General features: G+C 34.7%; 1 protein-coding gene across 4 annotated transcripts in view; it reads left to right on the top strand.

Annotated features, from left to right (window-relative positions):
- The window catches only part of LOC145259677 (uncharacterized), a 184,486-nt gene that overhangs the window by 149,540 nt on the left and 11,280 nt on the right, over nt 1–23,666 (top strand). For 2 of the 4 annotated variants that reach the window (XM_080117337.1, XM_080117340.1), the window contains exons 5-7: nt 7,057–7,158; nt 12,635–12,850; nt 22,319–22,442. In XM_080117337.1, the coding sequence (XP_079973463.1) occupies nt 7,057–7,158; nt 12,635–12,850; nt 22,319–22,442 (442 nt within the window). Of the gene's footprint in view, nt 1–7,052; nt 7,159–12,634; nt 12,851–22,318; nt 22,443–23,666 lie in introns of all 4 variants that reach the window. The other 2 variants (XM_080117336.1, XM_080117338.1) reach the window with 1 other exon arrangement.

The following is a 23,666-nucleotide window of genomic DNA, read 5'->3' as shown; positions in this document are numbered from 1 at the left end:
TTCTAAAATGGATGACCGGTTAGTAATACCGGGTGCTGCATGTGCTCTAAAGTCTTGAGAAAGATGTGTGTCAGCAGGCTATTCTTGTATGAAATAGTGCAGTGCCCCCAAGACCCTGGATGGACTCATCCGCCTCCATCATTTGTTTGCATATAGTGAGCTATAGAGTTGTTGTTTATTATTTTTTATTTTTAGATTATCATGAAAACCCATTTACTATGTGCATATATTTTTGGAAATGTAAAAAATGTACTTGTGGGTAGGGGGATCTACATATTTTAGTTTTACTGGTACTTTAAAATAAAAATATATTTATCATTAGTGCCAGCAATGAAAAGTTAACTTTTAAACAAAGACAAACAAGCAAACAAAAAAAACATTAAAAGAATCGTTTTTGCCCCCCCCCCTCCCCCCAAGTTTTTTGATTCCTGATTCCAATAATCCCAACATTAATATCTGCCTGGTATTGTCCAGAATGCAGCAAAGTTATTTTAGTTTTTAATTTTTATTTGTTTGCATATTTTTCAACTAAAGGTAGGCAATTATTATGGTTTTTTGTTTCAATTTAAAAATGAGTTATCTCCCTTGATGTTTTTATCTTTAGGTGATTATTTAAAAACGTTTCATATTAATAGACGCCTTTGCCAAACTAAGCAATTTCTAAAGTAAATTTTAGCATAGTACATTATTATGTTGTTAATAACCATAGTACCAAATAACAAACAAAAATTGTCTAAAAGAAAGTTTGATTTGTCAACTCAAATGCTATTCAGGTCTAACTGTTAAAATCCGACAGCATAATTTGATGTTAGAAAAATAAATTCATGACAAACAATTATTACCTTAATCTGTTGTTGTTTCTTTTAAAATCTTAAATTCAAATTGTTTTATTTTATTTTTGAATTTTTTTTTGTTATTTTTTTTTTTTTACCGAAAACACATAGTCGGTCAGTAATAATGCAATAACCAGCACATTACCAGCCAGTAAATTAATTTTATTTAAAACCTATTATTAATCAGTTATAGCGTAATATAATAAACCAGTACATTACCGACCGGTAAATTTGTTTTATTTAAAACCTATTATTAATCCGTAATAGTGTTATATAATAAACCAGTAATATACTGAACGGTAAATTCATTTTATTTAAAACTTATTATTAATCGGTAATAGCGCAATATAACAAGCTAATAAATTACCTATTATTTTATTTTTTTGAATCCTTTGAGATGAGGCTTCATAATTTGTGTATTGATTTTATTTTTGCGATTTTACGAATTGTTATCCTCATCTTCATAGTTGATGTTGTTCACCACGTTTTGGCCAACTATTCCTCTGGCCTGTGGAGCAGTGGATAGAGGCGTCGAGTTTTTACGGTCCCAGGTGAGCATTGTCTGAAGATAAGTTTCAATCGTGCCTAAGAATAGTTGGTCCGAAATGTGCAGAGATAACAGCAACTATGGAAGACAGTAATTACTAGGGATACAGTTACAAGACTCAGCGTTCCTATCCCATCACGGTTAACCACCTGAAGAAGGCCAGAGGATGAGTTGGCCGAAACGTGTTGAAACAAAAACAACTATGAAGATGAGGATAACAGTCCGCAAAAAAAAAAAAAAAAACAATGAATAAATACAAAAAGTTATTTTCTTTATTATGAAAATAAAACTACTTGGTCAATTTACATGATTTTTGGTGTATGATATTTTGTTTCTGTAATAGGTAGGCACATCACACAGATTTGGCTTATTTAACAACCGGTAAATTTGTTTCATTGAAAACTTATTATTGATCATTAATCAGTAAATTATCGACTAAAAAATTTGTTTTTTTTTTTACTTATCATTTTTTTTTCTTTCTAACTCCTTATTACTTTACAGTCGTCATCCATTCAGGTAGGTCAATATGAAAGGTCAATATCAAAGGTCAGTGTTGCTATAAAATGAAGTTTTCTTTTGTTTCACTTCCGGTTAGCAAGTAGACATTTTATTCACAAGTGATAATCACTTTCTTTTCACTCAGCAATGGTCGCTCAGGCCTATTTTTGTTTTCAGCCGACACTCAATGTTGTCTATCTGATTTTCATAAAATATTTGTAGCGTCATTAAATTCTGAATTATGACGCCTTCCAGTAGTTCTTTGGGTCCACAATTACCACTTCCATCCATCTTTGTTTAGTTGTAGCGAGTCCAGCATCACATTCTTGTTGTTGCATAAAGTTTCAGCTTTGTCATAGAACCACACATGTGTGCTTACCTGGGATGATGGGTGTGCCGACCTTGAACAGAATTGTTTATTTTTTATTTATTTAGTTTTTTTTACAAAGGTGTCACCAGGCCCGGAGGCCACTCAAGGATAAGAGTTAATGAGTATATGGTAGTCAATGTGCCAATATCATAGCAACCGTTAGTTGTGGGAATTTGGTAAATTGGATTAATTAAGGGGAACTGCTCATCAAGAACTTGTTTACGCATTAAAAAGATAGCAACACTCTTTTTATGGTTCACAAGTTTATTCGTTTCTTTGGAAACAGAAAGTAATGAACTTTGGTTGTTAAAGTACCGAAAGTTGTCCCCGCCCCCGATGGTTTTAAAGAGGGGTGTGTGTCTTCTTACTATCTAAGCATATTTGACATGAGAGAGGGAGAGAGAGAGAGAGAGAGGGAGAGAGAGAGAGGATGTGAAGCGATCTCTTCTCTTTTTCAGTTTTACGGTCACTTCCTACTGCTCAGTTGTTGACAATGGCTAGAAATAAGGGTGGATAGCTTGCCTTCCCTATTGTAGCAGCTGTCATGGTGAACATAATCCTTATGGTGAGGGGGAGAAATGTTAAATAATAGATGGCTCTGTGTCCTGTGTCAGATAATGATGACATCAACTAGTGTTAATCTTGACAAGGGTCGAACTAACTACAGATCAAAATGACACAAAGTTTGGTAAATAAACCAATTCCCACAAAAGATAACAGGAATAGAGACCTGAAGGGTGGGTATAGGGTTAAACGGGTCAAAGTAGAATAATAAACAGAAAGATGTTAGTTGACATGACGCATAATGTCACAGATATCAAGGTTGATAAAGAAACAAAGGTTTTAGATGAGTTTTATCTATGAAGCAGAATAGATTAATAATTGCCAATAATACTGTAATAATTGAAACGAAAACTTTGATAATCGCCAAGAGCGAAATGCCTCTTCCTAAGATTTCTGTTTTCTGTGTTCACTCATTTATTTTTAATAAGATAGTTAATTAATTAATTGATGGAATACTAGTCTCTTTTTCTCATGTGTGAGCTATTTCTTTCCAGAATAATCTTAATAAATACTAAACTCCCACCGAACATCTTCATCTTCTTTGCTATACATGTTAAAAAGTTGCATGAATATAGCTCCACTGATGAACAAACTAAAACATCACGGGTCAACCTTCGCAAGCTTGACTTGTTCTTTTTTTTAAGAAGAGGTTAGTTTATTGCTAATAATTTTAGGCCATACTATACAATTGAGTTTTATTTATTTTATTTTTTTCAGTTTAATTTTCAAAGATATATCAGGTCAATGTTCGCCGATTTGTAGAAAGGCATTTTAAAGGATTGTAATTTATTTTATGCATATTTTTAGTACTAAAACATCACCATGATTAATTTCTAATATTTTTCTTACATATTATTAAAGCATCGTTCATATTTTTCTGCAATATTCTCACCTATGTTGGCTTGAAAATGATCTTTAGTCAACAGAAAGGCGCCATCTTCCATAATGATAATGCTCGTTCTTATTTTTTTTTATTTTTTATTTTTTTTTTACACAGTGGTCACCACTTATCAAGGCCCGGAAGCCACTCAGGGATAAGGGTTATTGCAAGTACATCACGTTAGTGTGGAGATTTGATGAAGTGTTTACTTAAAGGGGCGGTTCATTAGGAATTTGTTGTAGTCAGGTGGGAAGCAGGCAGACGGAACAGAGTTCCACAGGCATGCAGTTCTAAGAAAGAAGCTTTGTTCATGGAATCCACGTTTTGATTTAGGCACAGATATAGAGTGGGGGAAATTTTTCACAGTGGAGAATTTGGTTGTGAAATCTTGTCTCATCCTCCATATTCTCCTGACTTACCTCCCTTGAATCATCACTTATTTCGAGCTTTGCAAAACCATTTAGATGGCCTTAGGTTGGTTAGACAGTTGTTGTTGTTGCAGCGTTCACCCTGGATCGGCTCGGCCGGCTTCATCCAACAAATTCATCCTGTATAACGGCGGTCAGAGGTTGTTTCCGCTGCAAGCATAAGCCATGTGTGGTTTCATCGGCTGAGCCCATAGAGGCGGGGGGGGGGGTAAAGATCATTTCAGTATCCTGTTTCACCGTCCTGAACCAGGTTTTCTGTCTGGTTGTGGTACTGGGTCGATGGCTTCACGTATAAGGTCACCTAGGTTTCGGCAACACGCATGGCCTTAGGTTAACATCGCGAGAAGAGATTAAACACGAGTTGGATTTATATTTCATATTAAAAGCTAAAAAATTTTCAAGCAAGACATTTAGAAGCTCTTTGACAGATGGAATCAAGTTATACAGTACCGAAGTGGTACTCACTTTAGGCGAGTTGAAGCGGCTTCCTCTGAAGGCGGAAGTTCCATGGCAGTATAAAATTTACAAGCAGTCGCCAGTCACATGTACATCCCCTGTCAGGAAAGATGACAATGTTATGTTTTGCAGTTCCTGTAGGGAGGTATCGATGTCCTCCTACGTACAGTGTCTGGAATTCCCAAATGGTCACCCATCTAGTACTGACCAGGCTCAATGTTGCTTATCTTTTGTGATCTGATGAGAACAGGTGTATCAACATGATTATGACATAAATAATATATATAAGATATAATGAAGTTGTAGAGAGAAAATGTCGTTATTTTTATGAAATAAAGATTTTCAAAAACATTTTTGCATTTTAAACTTTTGCACCGACCTGAGACTTCTTCACGCAGATTCCAAATACCTTTAATTTTGTATCTCTTGGTCTCTCTGTTTGCTCTACTTTTTCTTGGAAAGTACTGTGCCTATCAGACTAAAATTTTGCATGGACCTTTGTGATGACAAAGTGCTGTGAATTAAGTATTATGCTATCTGTTCAAGGCACTATACAACATTTACTCTAGAAGTTTTTTTTTCGGAAATTACATCTGATGCTTTCAATTCATCTGAGATTGAAACAAACACTGAAGGAATGTTTTATTTTTCATATAGTCATACGGGGTGCCTTCAATAAATTTCCCGACTTTTTTTTGTACAGGCTTTTAAAATTGTCGTAGACTCTTGAAAATTTAGTATGTTACTGTACATCTTATGAGATGACTGACCAATTTTTATGATCTCTGGTTCAAATGAACAGCTACAGTAAAAGTTGGAATACATCCTACTAAAGCTTGATTGTCACAGCTGGTGAATTTCAAAAATTCAATCTGAATGTGAGGACACTTGGAAGAACGATATACAATAAAATTCTGTGTTAAACTTGGACAAAATGCCACATGAACATATGAAATACTTCAGACTGCTTTTAGTACCATGTTGCATGAATCGAGCATCAGTTTTTGAGTAATGTAAGAGATTCAAGGAAGGCAGGGACTCTATGAGGGAGGATGAGAGATGTGGAGGAGTAAGGAAGTCAGAACACCAGAGTTGATTGGCCAAATAAAGAATTTCATTAATAAGGACCGTTGTGTGTCTATCAAGACAATAAGTGCACAGTTTGATGTCAGTGTGGGAACTGTACACACAATTATTTGCGAGGAACTGAAGATGCGGAAGCTTTGCGCAAAGTTTGTCCAAAAGGTGCTCAGAGAAGATCAGAAAGAAAGACGTTGTCATGACAACAGGGAGATGGTCAAGCTGATCAATTCAGATCCCGCAGTCCAGACCTTGTTCCCTGTGACTTTTGGTTATTCTCTAAGCTCAAGGAAAACCTTAAAGGTTGCCGGTATGAGACAATTGAGATGAAAGCGGCTGTGATGACAGTCACTGACCCACTCACACAAGAGGACTTCCATGGGGCCGTGCAGAAGTGGTTGGAATGGTACTACAAGTGCAGTGCAGCCAGGAGAGGTTACTTCGAAGAGGGCTACAGTTAAAGATTCTGTTTGCGTCCTTCTGTTTTATTTATTTACTTCTTTTTATTAAAACGTTCTTGCTGCTATTCTCTTTTACTTTTACGATTCTTTTTGCTTTCGGGTACTTTTAAAGTCTGTGTGTTCTATCTTTACACAGTTTCTTGCCTTGAAGATTCACGACATGTATGCGCAAATAAATAATGTGTACATACCTGCTTGCCTTGTCCAGCGGATGATATCTTCTTTTCGCTGGGCTGCCATCTCCTGGGGAGTGGTCACTGCTGCAAATGCATCAATAGCACAAGATGAATTTAAAGCTTCAATTTGTTTTATTAAAAAGGCAAGCCTATGTCTCGAACTCATGGTTGTCGGAGGAGAGACCCTACTGTCACGTCTGCGTCATCTGCAGTCCAAAACCAACTCTAGCCCATGTGGTCGCCAACCGGAAACCTACGACCACAATTCCCATTACTCCTAATTTCCGGTGCATCTAACTAGGTTGACAAAAGGTGACTTGAGTTTGACGAGTGTCAAATCTAACTTTCTGTGACCCCACTAAACTCGCTGATGGGAATCGAAAATATATCTACATAACTTGCTATTTCTCCAAACTACCTAGATAGCATTTAAGCTAGGATTCGCAATACTACACTATCAATAAAAGGGCCCATACGACAAAAAAAAAAAATGTGGAAAATTATTTAAGGCGTCTTGTATGTTCATCCTATGTCTCACTGCATCACGTCAACTCTATCATCACGATCACACCAATCTTTCAACCCCTGTAATAGATTCACTTTTGACCATTAGAATTTGATTGACCCCCTTGGGTCCCCTAATGACACCGTCCCATCCCAACTTTGGTCACCTTTTGCTTTTTTTTTTTTTTTAATTTGTATCCCACATTCTTGATGATCTCTCTTCAGCTTTAGTTTTAACATTTCTACTTAACTGGTTCAGGTGGATCAACCCTGGAAGCAATGGCTCTTGCAGTGGAAAGGTCTTCTCTTATTCTGATTGGAGTCTCCCAGAATTATAAAGATAGCCCAAATTGTCGGACAGGTAAGTCAGATTTTACTTGCATAAATTTAGTTTATATTTTAAAGTGTTTTTGTTCTTTTTATCTGTCGATTTATGCAGCAGTGATTGACTTTGTTCATTTTGTATTGTTAATCCATTTTCCTTTAATGCAAGAATGATGTTAGTGGGGTGAGTTGATTGAGTGTGAGTCAATCAATTTTCTCTTGTGTAGCAATACTTGAGATGGGACTATTACATCAAACAATAGAAGGCAAAGAAATGGAAAGAGGTGAGAAAATTGATGGGGGTGATAATTGATTGAGTCAGTTCTTTCACCAGAATTGAATGGTGTTTTGATTTGATTGACTTATGTATTTATTATTGTTAACCATCAGTGTTTATAGAAGTTCAAATTTGACATGAATTTAATTAAAAATCAAATGCATTATTCTCTCATGCATTAAAACATGATCATTCTTTTAAGTTTACTATATATATATATATATATATATATATATATATATATATATATATATATATATATATATATATATATATATAGCTTAATGTGTAAGAGGAAAAGAGAAAGTTCAATTCCATAAAAAGAGACTTATCCGGATAATGCCAAGCTCAACAATTATTGGACAACAAAAGTATGAAATGAAGACACAAAACTATATATTGGTAGATATAGAATGGATCATTTATTGAATAATAGAATACAGGCAAAATTTGGGGGATAGAATGGACTCTTTATGCCAGGGCATTTCGAAGCCTAATGCTTCTCATCAGAAGAGAAGAGAAGGTGTTAGGTAGCATGGGGAAGATGCGGCATCTAGCATAAGGTTCATTAGGGACGAAAAAGATTAAGAGGAATTTTATAGAATGTTGGAGGAAGCTTTATTGAATTCTAAATAAATAAGAAGTTTGTTATATATAGTATGATATATAAGATTGTATATGGTCTTTAACATAGTGTTGAGATTAAGGGGTATATATATTTGGGTTAAATTGGGGATGTATTGTTGCTGCGTGGTAATTTATTTTAACGGTTTGTGGGGTGTCTACTTTCTATGGAGTGGTAATTTTGATTGGTACCACCTAAACGGCAAATTGGCGGCTATGAAATCGCTTATAATTTGGGGGAAGAGGGGGTTATGCAAGGTTGTAAAATTGAAAGGTAATATGCGGCAATATATTTATAAGTTTCTTCTGTTATGATATAGGGAGTATGATTATAAAGAGACGGTCGGAGATTAGAATTGCAACGACTATGAGTGCGTTTAACTTGATGCAAAAGGTTAAGGATACATATAGATGTCAAGGTGGAGGAGTTAATAACAGTGAAAAATGAAGATAATGGTAGTGGTTATGGTAGCAATGACGGGGATAATAACGAGGATAATAATAACAGCAATTATAATGGTGATTATAATAATAATAATAATAATAATAATAATAAATAATAGTAATAATAATGATAATAAAGATAGTAGTAACAATACTACTACCACTACCTCCACCATCATCACCACTACTACTACTAATAATAATGAAAATACTGTTAATAATAATTAATGCGTAAAAGATAGGGATATAGACAAGTGGAGGGGTCAGAGTAGCAGGAAATGGAGTTAAGGAGTGAGGGGTAAGTGGTCCCGTAAAAAATAAAGTAAAATAAAAGAAAAGAATATATATATATATATACACACATATGCATATACACATACATATATCCATATATACAAACATAGATAAAAAACAGATAAAATAAAAAAAATTAGATGTAGAATAAGTATGTGTGTGTGTATATATATATATATTCTGTTATTTTACTTTATTTTTTACGGGACCACTTACCCCTCACTCCTCAACCCATTTCCTGCTACTCTGACCCCTCCCCACTTGTCTGTATCCCTTTCTTTTACACACCCCTAATGATTATTATTAACAGTATTTTCATTATTATTATTATTGTATTTTTATATCTATAATATGGCCAAATCAACTATGTTAAATCGTTACGATTATGTTAGTTTCGTATTCGACCTATGCTTGTCTCTTTGTTTACAAAAATATCGGCTCTTATTTCTTCGATTTAAGACCATTTTAGGTTTATATTTTATTTAATAGTGAAATAAAAACCAACAATACCTTATACTTATTTAATCCTCATTCATCATACAAGGTTAGGGATCCCATTCTATTTTTTATTCCATTATTCTCTTTCGTTCTCATCTATTGGGATTATCGATTATCGGGTATCCTTAGCTACAAAGGGAGATAATCCCGCTCGTTATTAATTTTTAAAAATTAGCTGAAATCATGGGAAACCAAGATTGCCGTAGGTACTCATAACAGTTAAAGGGAAACAACCAGGGCCGTTTGATGTTTCTAATTTGGTAAACCCGAAAATGCGCCTATGATTTATTCATTAATTAAACAGATACAGTAAAGGCTAAGCTAGCTTATTCAACAAATTAAGATTTTAAAGTATATCTTTAATCCTGAAGCTGATTATATACCCATGGGATTAATCTACATCTGCCATCCATCCATAATCTGCTGGGGTTTACTGAATTATACAAACCCAATAAAATTTGGAATATTACAAAAAGTATATATATATATATATATATATATATATATATATATATATATATTAAAACAGAAGTTCAAATTTGACATCGATTTGATTAAAAACTAAATGCACTATTCTCTCATGCATTAAAACATGACCATTCTTTTAACTGTATTATCTATATGTATAAATTCATATTCCTGTCTGTTTGTTTGTTCACAATTTGATTAATATATACAAAACGTGTCTTACTTTAATCTTTCCTTTATTTCTATATATAGTATGATACTTGGAAAAATATACAATTAAGAGATCACCTTATTTGCATATGACATTAAGAAAAATTGACTAAATAGTGGTATCTTAGTTAATGTTTTTAGCGAGATAATTATTTTAAGTATTCTATTTCAAATTGTTATTTAATAAATTATAAACAACAATAATATTGATAATATATTTAATTTATTTTGGAATTAATATTTTCAACAGCGACCTTTTTTTTAAAACTTTTTTTTTAGAGTTATTTGCCCCTAGATGATATCCATAAAAAAAACAAACATTTACCAAATATCATTTGCTAATTTCATTAAGTTTCTAGCTGGACAAATAATTCTGTGAAGATAGAAAAAATGTTTGGCTTTTATTGTTTTTTTTTTTTTAATATTAAAAAAAAAACACTTACGAAAAAAACTGAAAAGATTTCATTTGTTTGTTTTATTTTATTCCTTATGGCAATGCAGAAATCGGTAAATTTTTACCACGTAATTCAGCGTCGTTTAATACCTAAAAAAATGAACATCTACTGCCTCCCCTTTTAAATTCCACAATTTACACTTTTTTTCTTTTTTCGCATTAATTTCATCGATTACAAACTTAATTTTCTAATTAAAAAGGTAACTTTATATGATGTGACCCAGCGGCGTTTAACCTCTAAAAAAATGGACATCTACTTTTTTCAGCCTGATACATTTAAACAGCCTTTATAAATATTATGAGAGAAGAAATTTTGAAAAAAAAAAAAATAACATGTTAGAGTCGGGAATCACTTTTCTATATAAATTTAACGTAAAATTAGCACCTACTTTTTGGCCACCAAGCGTTCAACGAGATATGTCACTTCTAGCATTTTTTCAAGTTTGGCGATTGAGGGGGAGGGCAAAATCTGACAAATACAATTGTTTTTTTTCTGGTGGGGGGAGGGGATTACCATAAATTTAATTATTTTTTATGAGACCATTCTCTACTTTCACCTAACAATTTAATAAACAAAACAAAGCCCAAAATATGACAAATTCAATTTTTTTTGCGGGGAGGGGGGGTTACATTAGAGACATAAAACGATAAATAAAAAGCTCATCGAAAAGGCCCCCCCCTAAAAAAGGCAAATCTAAAATTTCCTTTATTTAAAAAAAAAAGCCAGTAAAAGAAGTGCCCTTATAAAAAATAAAGGTAAATGTGTAGTTTAGTGGCGTAAATTATTTGACAGACAAAAAAATTATAAAAACTATTTATTTTTATATAAAACATTATTAGACCCAAAGGCTGAAATAAAACAAAAAAAAAATTCATTTTTATGTTTTTTTTTTTATCATTTTTTATTTGCACGCCTTACACGTTTAAAATTTGGCCTTTTGTAGGTTTGGAAGATTGGCTTTTTTAAGGCCAAATTTGGCCTTTTTACGCTCTTTCATTACATTCATTACAAAAAAAAATACGATGGCCAAAAACATAAAACATGAAACATAAAAACATAGTTCATGAAAGAGCTTAAAAAGGCCAATCTGCCAAACCTTAGAAAGGCCAAATTTTAAAAGCAATATAGCGGCCTCGAATTCTAAAAATAAATGATTAAAAAATAGTAAAAATTAATTTTTTTCTGGTTTTATTTTCAGCCTTTGGGTCTAACAATGTGTTTTATATAAAAATAAATAGTTTTTATATATTTTTTTGTCTGGCAAATAATTTACGCCGCTAAACTACACATTTACCAAAATAAAAAATAAATGCACGCATTAATGTTTATAAACGTTATTTTTTTTAGGTTTTAGGTCCCTTCTGTCGAAATATCTGGTGGAGAGGGTATAAGATACTTCTTTTTGGGGGCGATTACATTTACATATTTTTATCGTTTTTTTTAATTTTTGAAATTGTTGTGCGGGTATCCACGTTATCCATGATGAAAATGATTAGTATAGCCGGCGTGTTTCAAACGGAACTTCATGTCAACCCAGGCAACGCCGGGTGCCCATGCTAGTATATATATATATATATATATATATACATATAAAATCACCTTTTTCTTCACCATATTCCCTCTCCTTCACTATTTGTTACCAAGTAAGATCTATGACTTGTAGTTTCATCAAATACTTTTGCAAGCAAAATCCGATCCCGCATTTTGCTAAATACTACCTTCTGATGAGAAGGAAAGTGTTTCTTTGAAACTCCGCAGATTAAGAACAATCCACTTATTTTGTGCTTCCTTTTTAAAATTAAATATGTTTTTAACTCTTTTTCAAAGTGTTTTAAACATGTTTTATTAACTACTTATTATATATATATATATATATATATATATATATATAATTATTTTTTACTATAATAATTAAATACCTACAGACACTAGTGTTTCATCCTTTCGGGAATCTTCAGTGCAGGGTGTCACGATTAATACCAGTCGAACGATTTGGACCCCGCACACGAGACATCTCTGGCTCGATTAACAAAGAATTTAAACATCTTAATTTTAAATGTTCTTGATTTTAAATGTTCATTTACGTCAGTCAGACAGTGATCTAATCATTATATGATGATCTATGCATATATATATATATATATATATATATATATATATATATATATATATATACATTTTTTTTTTAACAGAAATTTGACATAGTTTTTGATTTATATTTCAAAGTTTTTATTTCTTTACAGAATCCGAATATGTGTTCCGGCTACGGAAAGATATGATCCCAATAATGGTTCAACGAAATTATATTCCTGATGGTTGGCTGGGCATGCTCGTAGGCACCAAACTCTATTTCGACTTTAGTCACCCCACAGACTTTGATGCCCAGATACCTCGCCTCATCAAGGAAATTGGACCCCGGGGTCTGCTGCTCCCCAATGAGGAGATAAATGTAGTCAATGGTTGGTAATCATTTTTTTTTTTTAATTATTTTCCAACAAATTAACAGTTTATTTTTTACCTCTGTACTGCTAGGGGTTTTAACTTGGCACCAAAATCAACAGAGCCTGGGTCCTTTCTGAAATGGTTTTCTTCCTATTGAATGTTGTATGATGCTGGTCTTTTGCAGTTCTAGGGTGTCCACCCTTCCAGGTTTTGCCATCTCTCTTTGGTAAGGGGGTAGTTTATTACTAATTGCCTGAGGCGCCCCTACTGGGTAATGTCGACGAGTCTGTCCAGACATCTTTTACAGGTCAAAGTGCACCTCCTCGGAGACGCTAACTTTTCAATCCCACTTTCCGACTCTTATGTCATATTTCTCACCGTGGGAGAGAAATAAATACCAATGTCATTTATCAAAGCTAAAAGTCACTCAAAAATAAAAGTTAATGAGATGGATGGATTGTAACTACCTGCCAGCTATGAAATGATTTGATGTTGACAGGAGAGATTCTAGAAATCGTCCTTGTGTGTCTAAGGTTTCACTCTACATAATAAAATGAGGCTAAAAAAACTTGGATGATTGCATTCAATGCTACTAAGGCAAAAACTCCTTGATACTTATGCACTTTTGTTACCGAAAATAATGTTGTTATTATTATGAAAGCCATTCTTAGCATGGAGGATGTTTTGTAACTTTTCTGTGCTTTTACCTAACAAATTAAAACAAAAAAAAGCGCTTCTACAGAATTGGGATGAGATTTTGTAGTTGATAAATGAAGTTTTCAGATAAAAAAAAAATGGCTTGAACCGATTTTTTTTTTGTTGTCAATTCTAATAAATTACAATGGTAGCTTCCAAATTATGCAGTCGAAATTACATGAATATTACTGCATTATTAAAAAAAAAACAACTGTGATCTTGTTAGCAGGTGAAAAATTGCCGCCATCTTGTTTAAATCAAAACGGAAAATTACCTCCCTTTTTGAACTCTCCTGTGTCTTACGATCATTTTAATCAAGTTCTATTTTCTTTAATGAATAATCTTTCTACCTTATCGATTTTCGTAATTTTTGGATATAATCATCTTAAAAATACGAGGAATGCATAGATACCATTGTTTTTATGTGATAATCAGTTTTACGATTTCCGAAATTTTGTCCCAATAGTGCAGAAGCGCCAAAAAAAGATATTGCAAAACTTGAATTCAACCTGAAAAAAACTATTTAAAAAACTATTTAAAAATAGCATGGTAACAAAAGTGCATAAGCACCAACTCCTTTCTTTGAATAATTATAAGAAACTTGATAGCAGTCTTCCCTTCTAGAGAGTCTTAACTTTAAAATTCAGATTAATTTGTATTCTTTGGACTACTGTTCTCATCTTGATTGTTATTCGCACGACATTTTGGACGATGTAACCCCCGACCTTCTTCAGGTGTATCTTGTTGATGTCAGAAACATTTCTGTTGAACTTGAGAATTTAAAAAAATTTTCTAATGAAATCTGTTCAGAATTTCGAATGGAACTCTTTATTTAATCCGTGGGGGAAGCATGTTCTTGTTCTGTCAGCCATAAACGGTTGGAAGTAATTCTGCATATCACCCTGCACTGAGGATTGATCCTTCAACCTCCAGAAGAGTGCGACTTAGAACCTGATTTTACTTAGTACTTAATCCATTATGCCACAGTAGTCCAAATAGATCAAGTAACTGCACTGGAGAGTGAACCTTCAACCTCCAGAAGAGTGTCACTTGGAACCTGATTTTACTTAGTACTCTATCCGTTACGCCGCATGGATTAAATAAAGGGTTCTGTTCGAAAGTTTCGATCCGCATGTTCGACAGAAAGATTCCCGAGTTGTACAAGATACATCTGAAGAAGATCTGAGGTTACATCGACCGAAACGTTATCCAAATAACACTCAAGATGAGAACGGTAGTCTGAAAGATCCAAATAATACGAATAATCAATCCTCCTCTTAAAAATTCAGAAACATAACTTCGGCCGAAGCATTGTAAGAATAACACTCAAGATGTATCTTGTTCGACTCAGAAATATTTCTATCAAACTCAGGGATGCAAATTTTAAATTTATTCAATCCACAACCATAGCCTGCTCATTCTGTCGGCCATGACCAGGTAGAAGTCTGAAGAAATTTGTAATTACAGAGTAGAATGATAAAATTATCACCCACTCGTAGAAAAGATGACATGATTCCATTTCTGTTTGATGAAAACCGGTCTTTTTTTTTTTGTTGCAGACTATCTACTAGTTGGCCAGTTGTATACAAATCCCAAGAGCGATCTAGTGCTACCAGATTAGGCTGCCTATTGGCTTCCTGAGACGATATGCACCTACATCGATTTTCTGTTTTTGTTTTCTATTCTCTTTCGTAAAACTTAATTATGTTCTGCAAAAACAAAAACAAAAACAACAGCCCCCTCCCTCTTCCCCTCCCCTTTCCTTTCTTTTTCACTCTCTATTTCCCAACCCCGTTGGTGGGGCATTAGAATACACTGACTACTCCCCTGCAGAGAGTAAAAGTCCCTCAATAGGACCACCTGTTGGCCGTGGGTGGCGACCCGTGATGCCTGGGAAAAGGATCCTGGTGGCTGAGCACCTGATACCTAGGGAAAATAAAGGTATCGGACGCAACACTCCACTTTGGCCTTGTACTGGGCTAGACGGGCAGTCGGAGGGGCCCAATCCAATCAATCGGCTGGTCATGTCAAGCCCCACCATATATAACCCATACCAAGCCTGCAAGTAACCGCTAATATTCCCATCCCAAACCCATACCAATCTCACTAACAAATATACCCAAAAATATGGTGGAAAGCGGTGGCTGAGGGTCAATCATATTTGTGAACCAAAAGCTTACTCCATACGCATCGGATTTGTCTTGGTCTAAAATAAAAACAAATGTTCTAGAACAAAAAGAAGATGAGTAGCTGCGAGGAAACTTTCCCAAAATATGAGTATACTGGCTAAGGTATCCCCGTCTCAACCAAGGCAAATGGGAATTCCCCCTTGGTAAATTCCCAATAAAAGAGGGTCAGCGAATTAAAATAAAAATAATAATATGGAGAAAATAAAAAAAAAAGAACTCATTCTGATGTCTCAGACATCTCTGACTCCGACAACAGATCAGAACCACAAGCGAAACAGATACAAAAACAAGGAAGTTACCCTAGTCTTACCTACTCTAAATATATAGTGATAGAGCCTACAAATAAAGAATCCCTTACCAAAATTTCACCATTTAAAATTGAAAATACTCTGAAAAGCAGTTAAAAAAATGACCAATGGCACATTATTGGTCCAAGTGGATAAAGAAGCCCAATCCGAAAGACTTCTAAACTGGACAACTTTCGATGGAATAAAAATAGAAGTTTACCCACACAAATTTCTGAACACCTCTAGAGGAGTAGTGGAGTGTGAAGAACTCTCACAGTGCACCATAGAAGAAATTAAAACCAACCTAATAAAGCAAAATGTGTCAAATGTGAGGAGAATGATCATTAAAAGAAATGGCCAAATGATACACACCAACACATATGTATTAAGCTTCATCTCAACCAAACTCCCACCAGAAATAAAAATTGGATGCATGATAGTCATACATACCAGGACCACTCAGGTGCTTCAATTGTCAAAAGTCTGGTCACTACAAAGATAGATGCACCCGAACCACTGTATGCGGAAGATGTGGTAAGAGCAGAACAGATCATAAAGAAAAAGACTGCAAAGAAAAACCAACCTGCACCAATTGCAAGGGAAAACACTCAGCCAATTTAAGAGAGTGTAAGACCTGGCAAAATGAAAAACAAATTACTAAAATAAAATATACCAAAAATATCTCTTTCCCAGAAGCCAGGAAAATGTATGAATCCACCATCCCAACATACTCGGAAATGGCAAAAAAAAAAACAAAAAAAACACCACCATAACTAATACCCATCAAGGCCAAAAGTTTGACCCCATCATCAACAAACTTTCAGAAATAAAAACCGATGAACTCCCACCCATCATAACAGAACTAAGATCTCTATTAAAAGAGCTGAAAGCTTTTGTGATGGAATTGGACACAAACTATCACACAAGACCAAGACTTCTGCAAGAGCCAGATTCTGCCAAACAGAAAATGAAAATAGAGCAAGCAACACAAACAGACAAACAAAATGAGGGACCCTCCCAGGTGACATCCCCAAAAGAAAAATCCTCCCAGGAACATGTACCTAAACAAAGGTCTTGAAGCAGATCTACGCAACGGCCCAATGACAAACCAAAGGGACAGAATAAGTGACAAGAAAGAAAAGAATGAAAACGAACACCCAAATAGAGAAAAACCATGGCAACGTTCAGGAAAAGAAACCGGAAGTCATAAAGACATTTCTAAAACAAAAAAAATGAATTGGCCGACATGAAAAAATGGAGACAGAGGATAACCCTCTACCTCCTGATGCCCCTGACCCAGATCTGGATCCATGACACACAAAATTATCCAATGGAACTACCGAGGACCTAAGGCAAACATAAACGAATACTACAATAGAACATCAGAGGGACAAAAGCAAACCTATACTCCCAAACAAATAAAAATGGCAGAACAAAATAAAAAAACTCAGAACATAGCAGCTCTACAATGGAACTGTAGAGGATTGAAACCAAACTATGAAGAACTAAAGCAATTAATTAAAGAGTATAATCCAAACATGATATGCCTACACGAAACTCGAATGAAGGAAAACTCTAAACTCTCCATTAAAGATTATGAAACATATAAGAAAATCAACCTTTCACATATAGACCGTAGAGCAATAGGTGGTACGACCATTATATTAAAGAAAACAATACCCCACAAAAAACTCAACCTAAACACAGAACTTCCAAGCCGTTGCAGTAAGAGCTACCTTACACCAAACTCTCACGATTTGCTTGATTTACATTCCACCAAAATATAAACTAGAAAAAACTCAAATAGACAGATTAATTGAACAGCTCTCTGCATTATTCCTAATCCTGGTGGATTTCAATGCACACAGCTATCTTTGGGGAGACAGACAACCAAACCACAACAGAAAAATAATAGTCATACTAGAAACTACAGACATATGTATACTGAACAACAGCAAACACACCTACCTACATCCACCTACAGGAACAACCTCAGCCATAGATCTAACACTCAGCTCTCCAACAATTTACATGGACTTTAATTGGGATATCCATGAAGAACAGTGTGGTAGTGACCACTATCCAATTATTATCAAAACAAACAATCCCACAATAGAAAATGGAGCACCAAATGACAACTAAAGAGAGCTGACTGGTCCACATTCAGGAATCTCTGCCAAACACAAATAAATAATGAAATACTTCAGGAACCGGACCCAGTAGCAACGTTCACTCAAAGGTTAATAAAGATAGCAGACGAAACAATCCCCAAAACTTCAAAGAAAAATAGTAAGCATAAGCCATGGTTCACAAAAGAATACAAAGAAATAATCAAGAAACAGAAAAAAGCCCTAAAAAAATTCCGGATAAATTCATCCACAACAAACTTAGAAATTTACCGCCAAGCCCGTGCAAAAGCACGACAAATAACCAAAAAAGCCAAACGGGAAGCCTGGCAAGATTATGTATCTAAGTTGAATAATAAAACACTTAGCAAGAAAGGATGGGACATGGTGAGGAAAATTAATGGGAAACAAATCCAATACCCCACTATACACCTAAAAAAAACCTGATGGTGAAAAATGCACTGAAAAAAAGGACATGGCGAACTTACTTGCTGAACAACTAAACAAAAACTCTTCACCCAAACATCACAGCTCAACATTCCAAAACTACAAAATAGAAGCAGAAAAAGGAAAACTGAATTTCACCTCAAACAACACAGAAAAATATAATTTACCATTCACAATATCCGAACTTAAAAGCGCTCTGGATAGAAGAAAAGATACTGCTACTGGACCAGATGAGATTCATTACCAATTTTTGAAACAACTACCAGAATCTTCATTAAATACTCTTTTAAACATATTCAATAATATCTGGCTCTTGGGTTACTTACCTAACACTTGGCGAAAGTCCACAATCATACCAATCCCAAAACCTGACAAAGATCCCTCGAATCCAACAAATTACTGTCCTATCTCTCTAACTACCTGTATCTACAAGACCATGGAGAGACTGGTAAACTATCGCTTCGTATTGATATTAGAAAAAAACAAGATATTAGACAAACATCAATGTGGCTACAGGAAAAAAAGGAGCGAATGGATCAGTTGGTTAGGATGGAATCTTACATAAAAGATGGACTTATCAGAAACCACCATGTGGTGTCAGTATTTTTTGATTTAGAAAAAGCATACGACACCACATGGAAATACGGCATCATGAGGGACCTGCACAACCTGGGAATCTGAGGAAAGATGCAAATATTCATACAAAATTTCCTTAAGAATCGTTCTTTTAAGGTGCGCCTCGGAGGAGAAAAATCTGAAGTGTATGAACAGGAGATAGGAGTGCCCCAGGGCAATATAATACTCGTTACACTCTTCCTGCTGAGAATAAATAGTATTGGTAAAGTAGTTACCACCAACATTGATAAATCCCTCTTTGTAGACGACTTTTCAATCACCTATTCATCCCCTAATATGTTAATAGAAAAAAATTACAGGAATGCCTTAACAAAATAGAGAAATGGGCTGATGAAAATGGGTTTATCTTCTCAAAAACCAAAACAGTTTGCATGCACGTTTGCAAAAAAAAGAGGATATTATCATAACCACAACTAAAAATTAATAACAATGCAATACCAATGGCACAGCAAACCAAATACCTGGGGATGATCCGGGACAACAAATTTAACTTCAAGCAACATATAGAAGCACTCAAAAAAAAAAAAAAAAAAAAAATGCCAAAAAGCATTAAATATACTGAAGAATAATTGAACAGCTCTCTGCACCATTCCTAATCCTGGTGGATTTCAATGCACACAGCTATCTTTGGTGAGACAGACAACCAAACCACAACAGAAAAATAATAGTCATACTAGAAACTACAGACATGTGTATACTGAACAATAGCAAACACACCTACCTACATCCAGCAACTGGGAAGCAGACAGGGAAACCATGCTCCTACTGTGTAGAGCACTCATTAGACCTAAATTGGACTATGGTTGCATTATATATAACTCAGCAAGGAAATCATATCTAGAGAAACCCAAGCCCATACAAAGCCAAGCACTCAGACTCTGTTTAGGAGCCTTTTGAACATCACCTATTCAAAGCCTGCACACAGAAACTAATGAACTCCTTCTCCACCTGAGATGGGAAGAACTCTCGCTCCAGTATACACTGGAACTTAAAAGTCTACCAGAAAATCCTGCTTATGAAAAAATATATACATCAATGTATGAACATTTCTGTACCAGCAAACCTACAGCTGTTAAACCTCTGAGATATTGCCTTAAAAAGGCTATTACAGAAGGATACGAAGAACCAAAAAACATACAAACTTACACAATTAATAATACTCCACCATGGGCAATCACAGAACCATATATTGACATGACTATTAAAGCAGCTAAAAAACAGATTAACTACCAAACGTATCAAAACATATTCCTAGAACTTCGAGATAAATACTCCACATACAAAACCATCTATACAGATGGCTCAAAAATAACGGAAAGAGTAGGAGCAGCAGCAAAAATGCATAACACGCACAAGCAAGTCCGATTACTGGACGGTGCCTCTATATACACCGCAGAGTTACAGGCTATTAAGATGGCTCTAGAACTAGTCCGGGAGTCTAGCGCAAATAAATTCCTTATCTTCCGTGACTCCATGTCCAGCTTAATGGCATTGAACGAAAGGAACATAAACCATCCGTACCTCCTGGAAATTATGGAAATATTCCAACACCAAGTAAAGGAAAATAAAACAATAATATTAGCATGGATACCGAGTCATGTCGGCATAAAAGGAAATTCAGAAGCTGACAAATTGGCTAAGGACGCAACAAACCTAACTCCATCAAACATAAAAATACCATACAGATAGGAAAAACAAAATAAACTCCTACATAAAAACCAAATTGCAAAAACTGTGGAATGAACAATTAAACAACAAACTTAGAGAAATAAAACCGAATGTTGGGCAAGATAGGACCATAATACCAATACGAAAATTAGACACTATATTCACCAGAATTCGAATTGGTTATTCAAGACTAACACATGAATACCTTCTGAAAGCAGAAGGTATCCCTCAATATAAAACCTGTCAACATCCACTAACCATTAAACATGTATTAATGGAATGCAAAAAATATGAAAATATTCGTGTGAAATATTTCAAGGAACAAAACCTTAAAGCAATATTTGAGAAACCTTATAATATATTAGATTTGAAAAGAAAAAAAAAACCCTAGAAAAGAGACTGACTTAGAAATACTAAATCTTAATTAAAAACAATCTATTACCTCAAATGAAGAATGTTCTCTTCACACTCCATGGAATGACAAATAGGGTTGATGTGCCACTAAACAAAAACTTACCTTACCTAAGGGCGATAGGAACTTTCTATCATGTCTGAAAGTGACACAATATTCAACAAGCAAGATCAGAGATGCACCGTTGTACAACTCATGCTCTCTACCGATCCAAGTTATGGCAATAGGACCATTGCCAGCACCCTTAAAATACATTGCTGGAATGCCCAGGGTGATGAAAACAAAGTTTCCGGCCACGATTATGGTCTTTGGTGGGGTTTCAAGTGAGGGCCACATCATGCCACCTCACATCTTCAAAGTCAGCTTGAAAGTCATCACCAAAGTGTACCTGGATGTGCTGAAGAGTGTGGTGATCCTCTGATGCAATCAAGTGACCTCTGCTAGCCCACAAGTCAAAAGAGATCCAGGCTTGGCTTTCTGAAGAAGTGCTACGACTTTGTACCCTTCTCTAACTGGCCTCCCTCCTCTCCCGACTTGAACCTGCTGGACTACTTTGTTTGCTCATACATTGAGAACATCACCAACATGACCTCCAACAACACCAAAGCCAGCCTAACCGCTGCCATCCATCATATTCACTGAGCTCCTGTCGGCGCTTGTGGAAAAGGCATGCTCCAAGTTCCGGATCCATATTGAGGCGATGATTGAGGCTGAAGGCGGCTACATTGAATATATGTAAACTTTACTACATAATCAAGTTATGTGAATTGATTTTTTCAATAAAAGTTTTAAAATAAAGCTGTAGTGTTGTTTTCTTTAGGGTTACATTTTCATTGTTCTTCCCTGTATATTCTTCGTATTGCCTGCAGTAAGAATTGAACCTTCAACCTTGAGAAAACCCACTTAGAACTGAATTTTACCACAGTCACTCACAGATTAGACGAGAGCAAATTACCATCATGGATTGAATGAAGCACGAATAAATCAGTTTGCTCAATGATTGTCTTCTTGTTTTGTCTTTCAGCCCAAACTCACACGTGTTCGTGCAAACCCACAGGCACTCTCTCTACGCAGTCATATGGATTATGGAATTCGACTCAAGTAGCCAAGTGGCTTGACAATTCCGGCTTGAAACACGTGAAAGATAGGTATGCAACATTCTATGCTTATACTCCTATTGTCAGTGTTGTCTTGTGACGGATGGTCTTGTGTTGTAAGAAGAGGCTAATTTTCAGGAGAGATGGAGAAAAAATATAATTCATTTGCACCATCTTGAAATTAAAAAACTCTCATCTGCATAAATAAGGGTCTGTAGGATATATATATATATATATATATATATATATATATATATATATATATATATATATCGTAAGTTATAAAGTATATATGGCAATTAAGCTACACTGAACATTCCGCGTTTCATCCACTCTAGGACTCTTCCGGCTTATGCACAAATTTTGTGGTTGTCTGTCGTTTTTATATATAGGAATGAGCCTATTTAGCCTGGATATCTAGGCCTGTTTTAAATCTAGGTTAAGTTATTTTTATGTTAGTTTATATATACATATATATATATATATATATATATATATACACACACATATTTATGCATATGTACGTATTTATACATAGTCCGCTTTCTTTGAGTTCCCTGGGAACTCAAGGAAAGCGGATGTTCACCGGTAGTCAAATGGAAAATAGTAAGACAAGCAAACACCTGTAGATACCTAGACGACCCATATAGATTATGCCTTCATGAAAAATTTGCTATCCTGTACTTTAAAGAACCCTAACATCTATTAAACTGTAGGAGAGAAATAGCGAACAACTGTATTCACAGGATAAAATTTACTCTAGGATAGAGATACAAAATAACTTTAAAACTAACAAAAACAATAGCAAATAAACAAATAAATAAATAAAATAAATAAACATGCATATACATAAACTATCACACATATATGTGTATGTATATATATATATATATACTTGTTTATTGTTATATAAACATGCTCACATCCCGCTGCTACAAATAGCCACTTGTTTCAATCAAACAACAGATATCATCAGGCAGCGACTTGACTATTCAAAAGTTCAATGAATAGTTTATTCATTGAATTTTTGAATAGTCAAGTCGCTGCCTGATGATATCTGTTGTTTGATTGAAACAAGTGGCTATTTGTAGCAGCGGGATGTGAGCATGTTTATATAACAATAAACAAGTATTATCAGCTCTTTTTATTGAGCACTATCTAACAACCTCGTTGAATTCATTAGTCCATTACTTTTGAATATAAAAAACCCCGTGTATATATATATATATATATATATATATATATATATATATATGTATATATAAACTAAAGTAA

The sequence above is a fragment of the Euprymna scolopes genome, chromosome 35 (assembly GCF_053919585.1).
Source record: "Euprymna scolopes isolate OS-2025 chromosome 35, ASM5391958v1, whole genome shotgun sequence".
Taxonomy (NCBI): domain Eukaryota; kingdom Metazoa; phylum Mollusca; class Cephalopoda; order Sepiida; family Sepiolidae; genus Euprymna; species Euprymna scolopes.
This window is presented reverse-complemented; position numbering and strand designations above follow the sequence as displayed.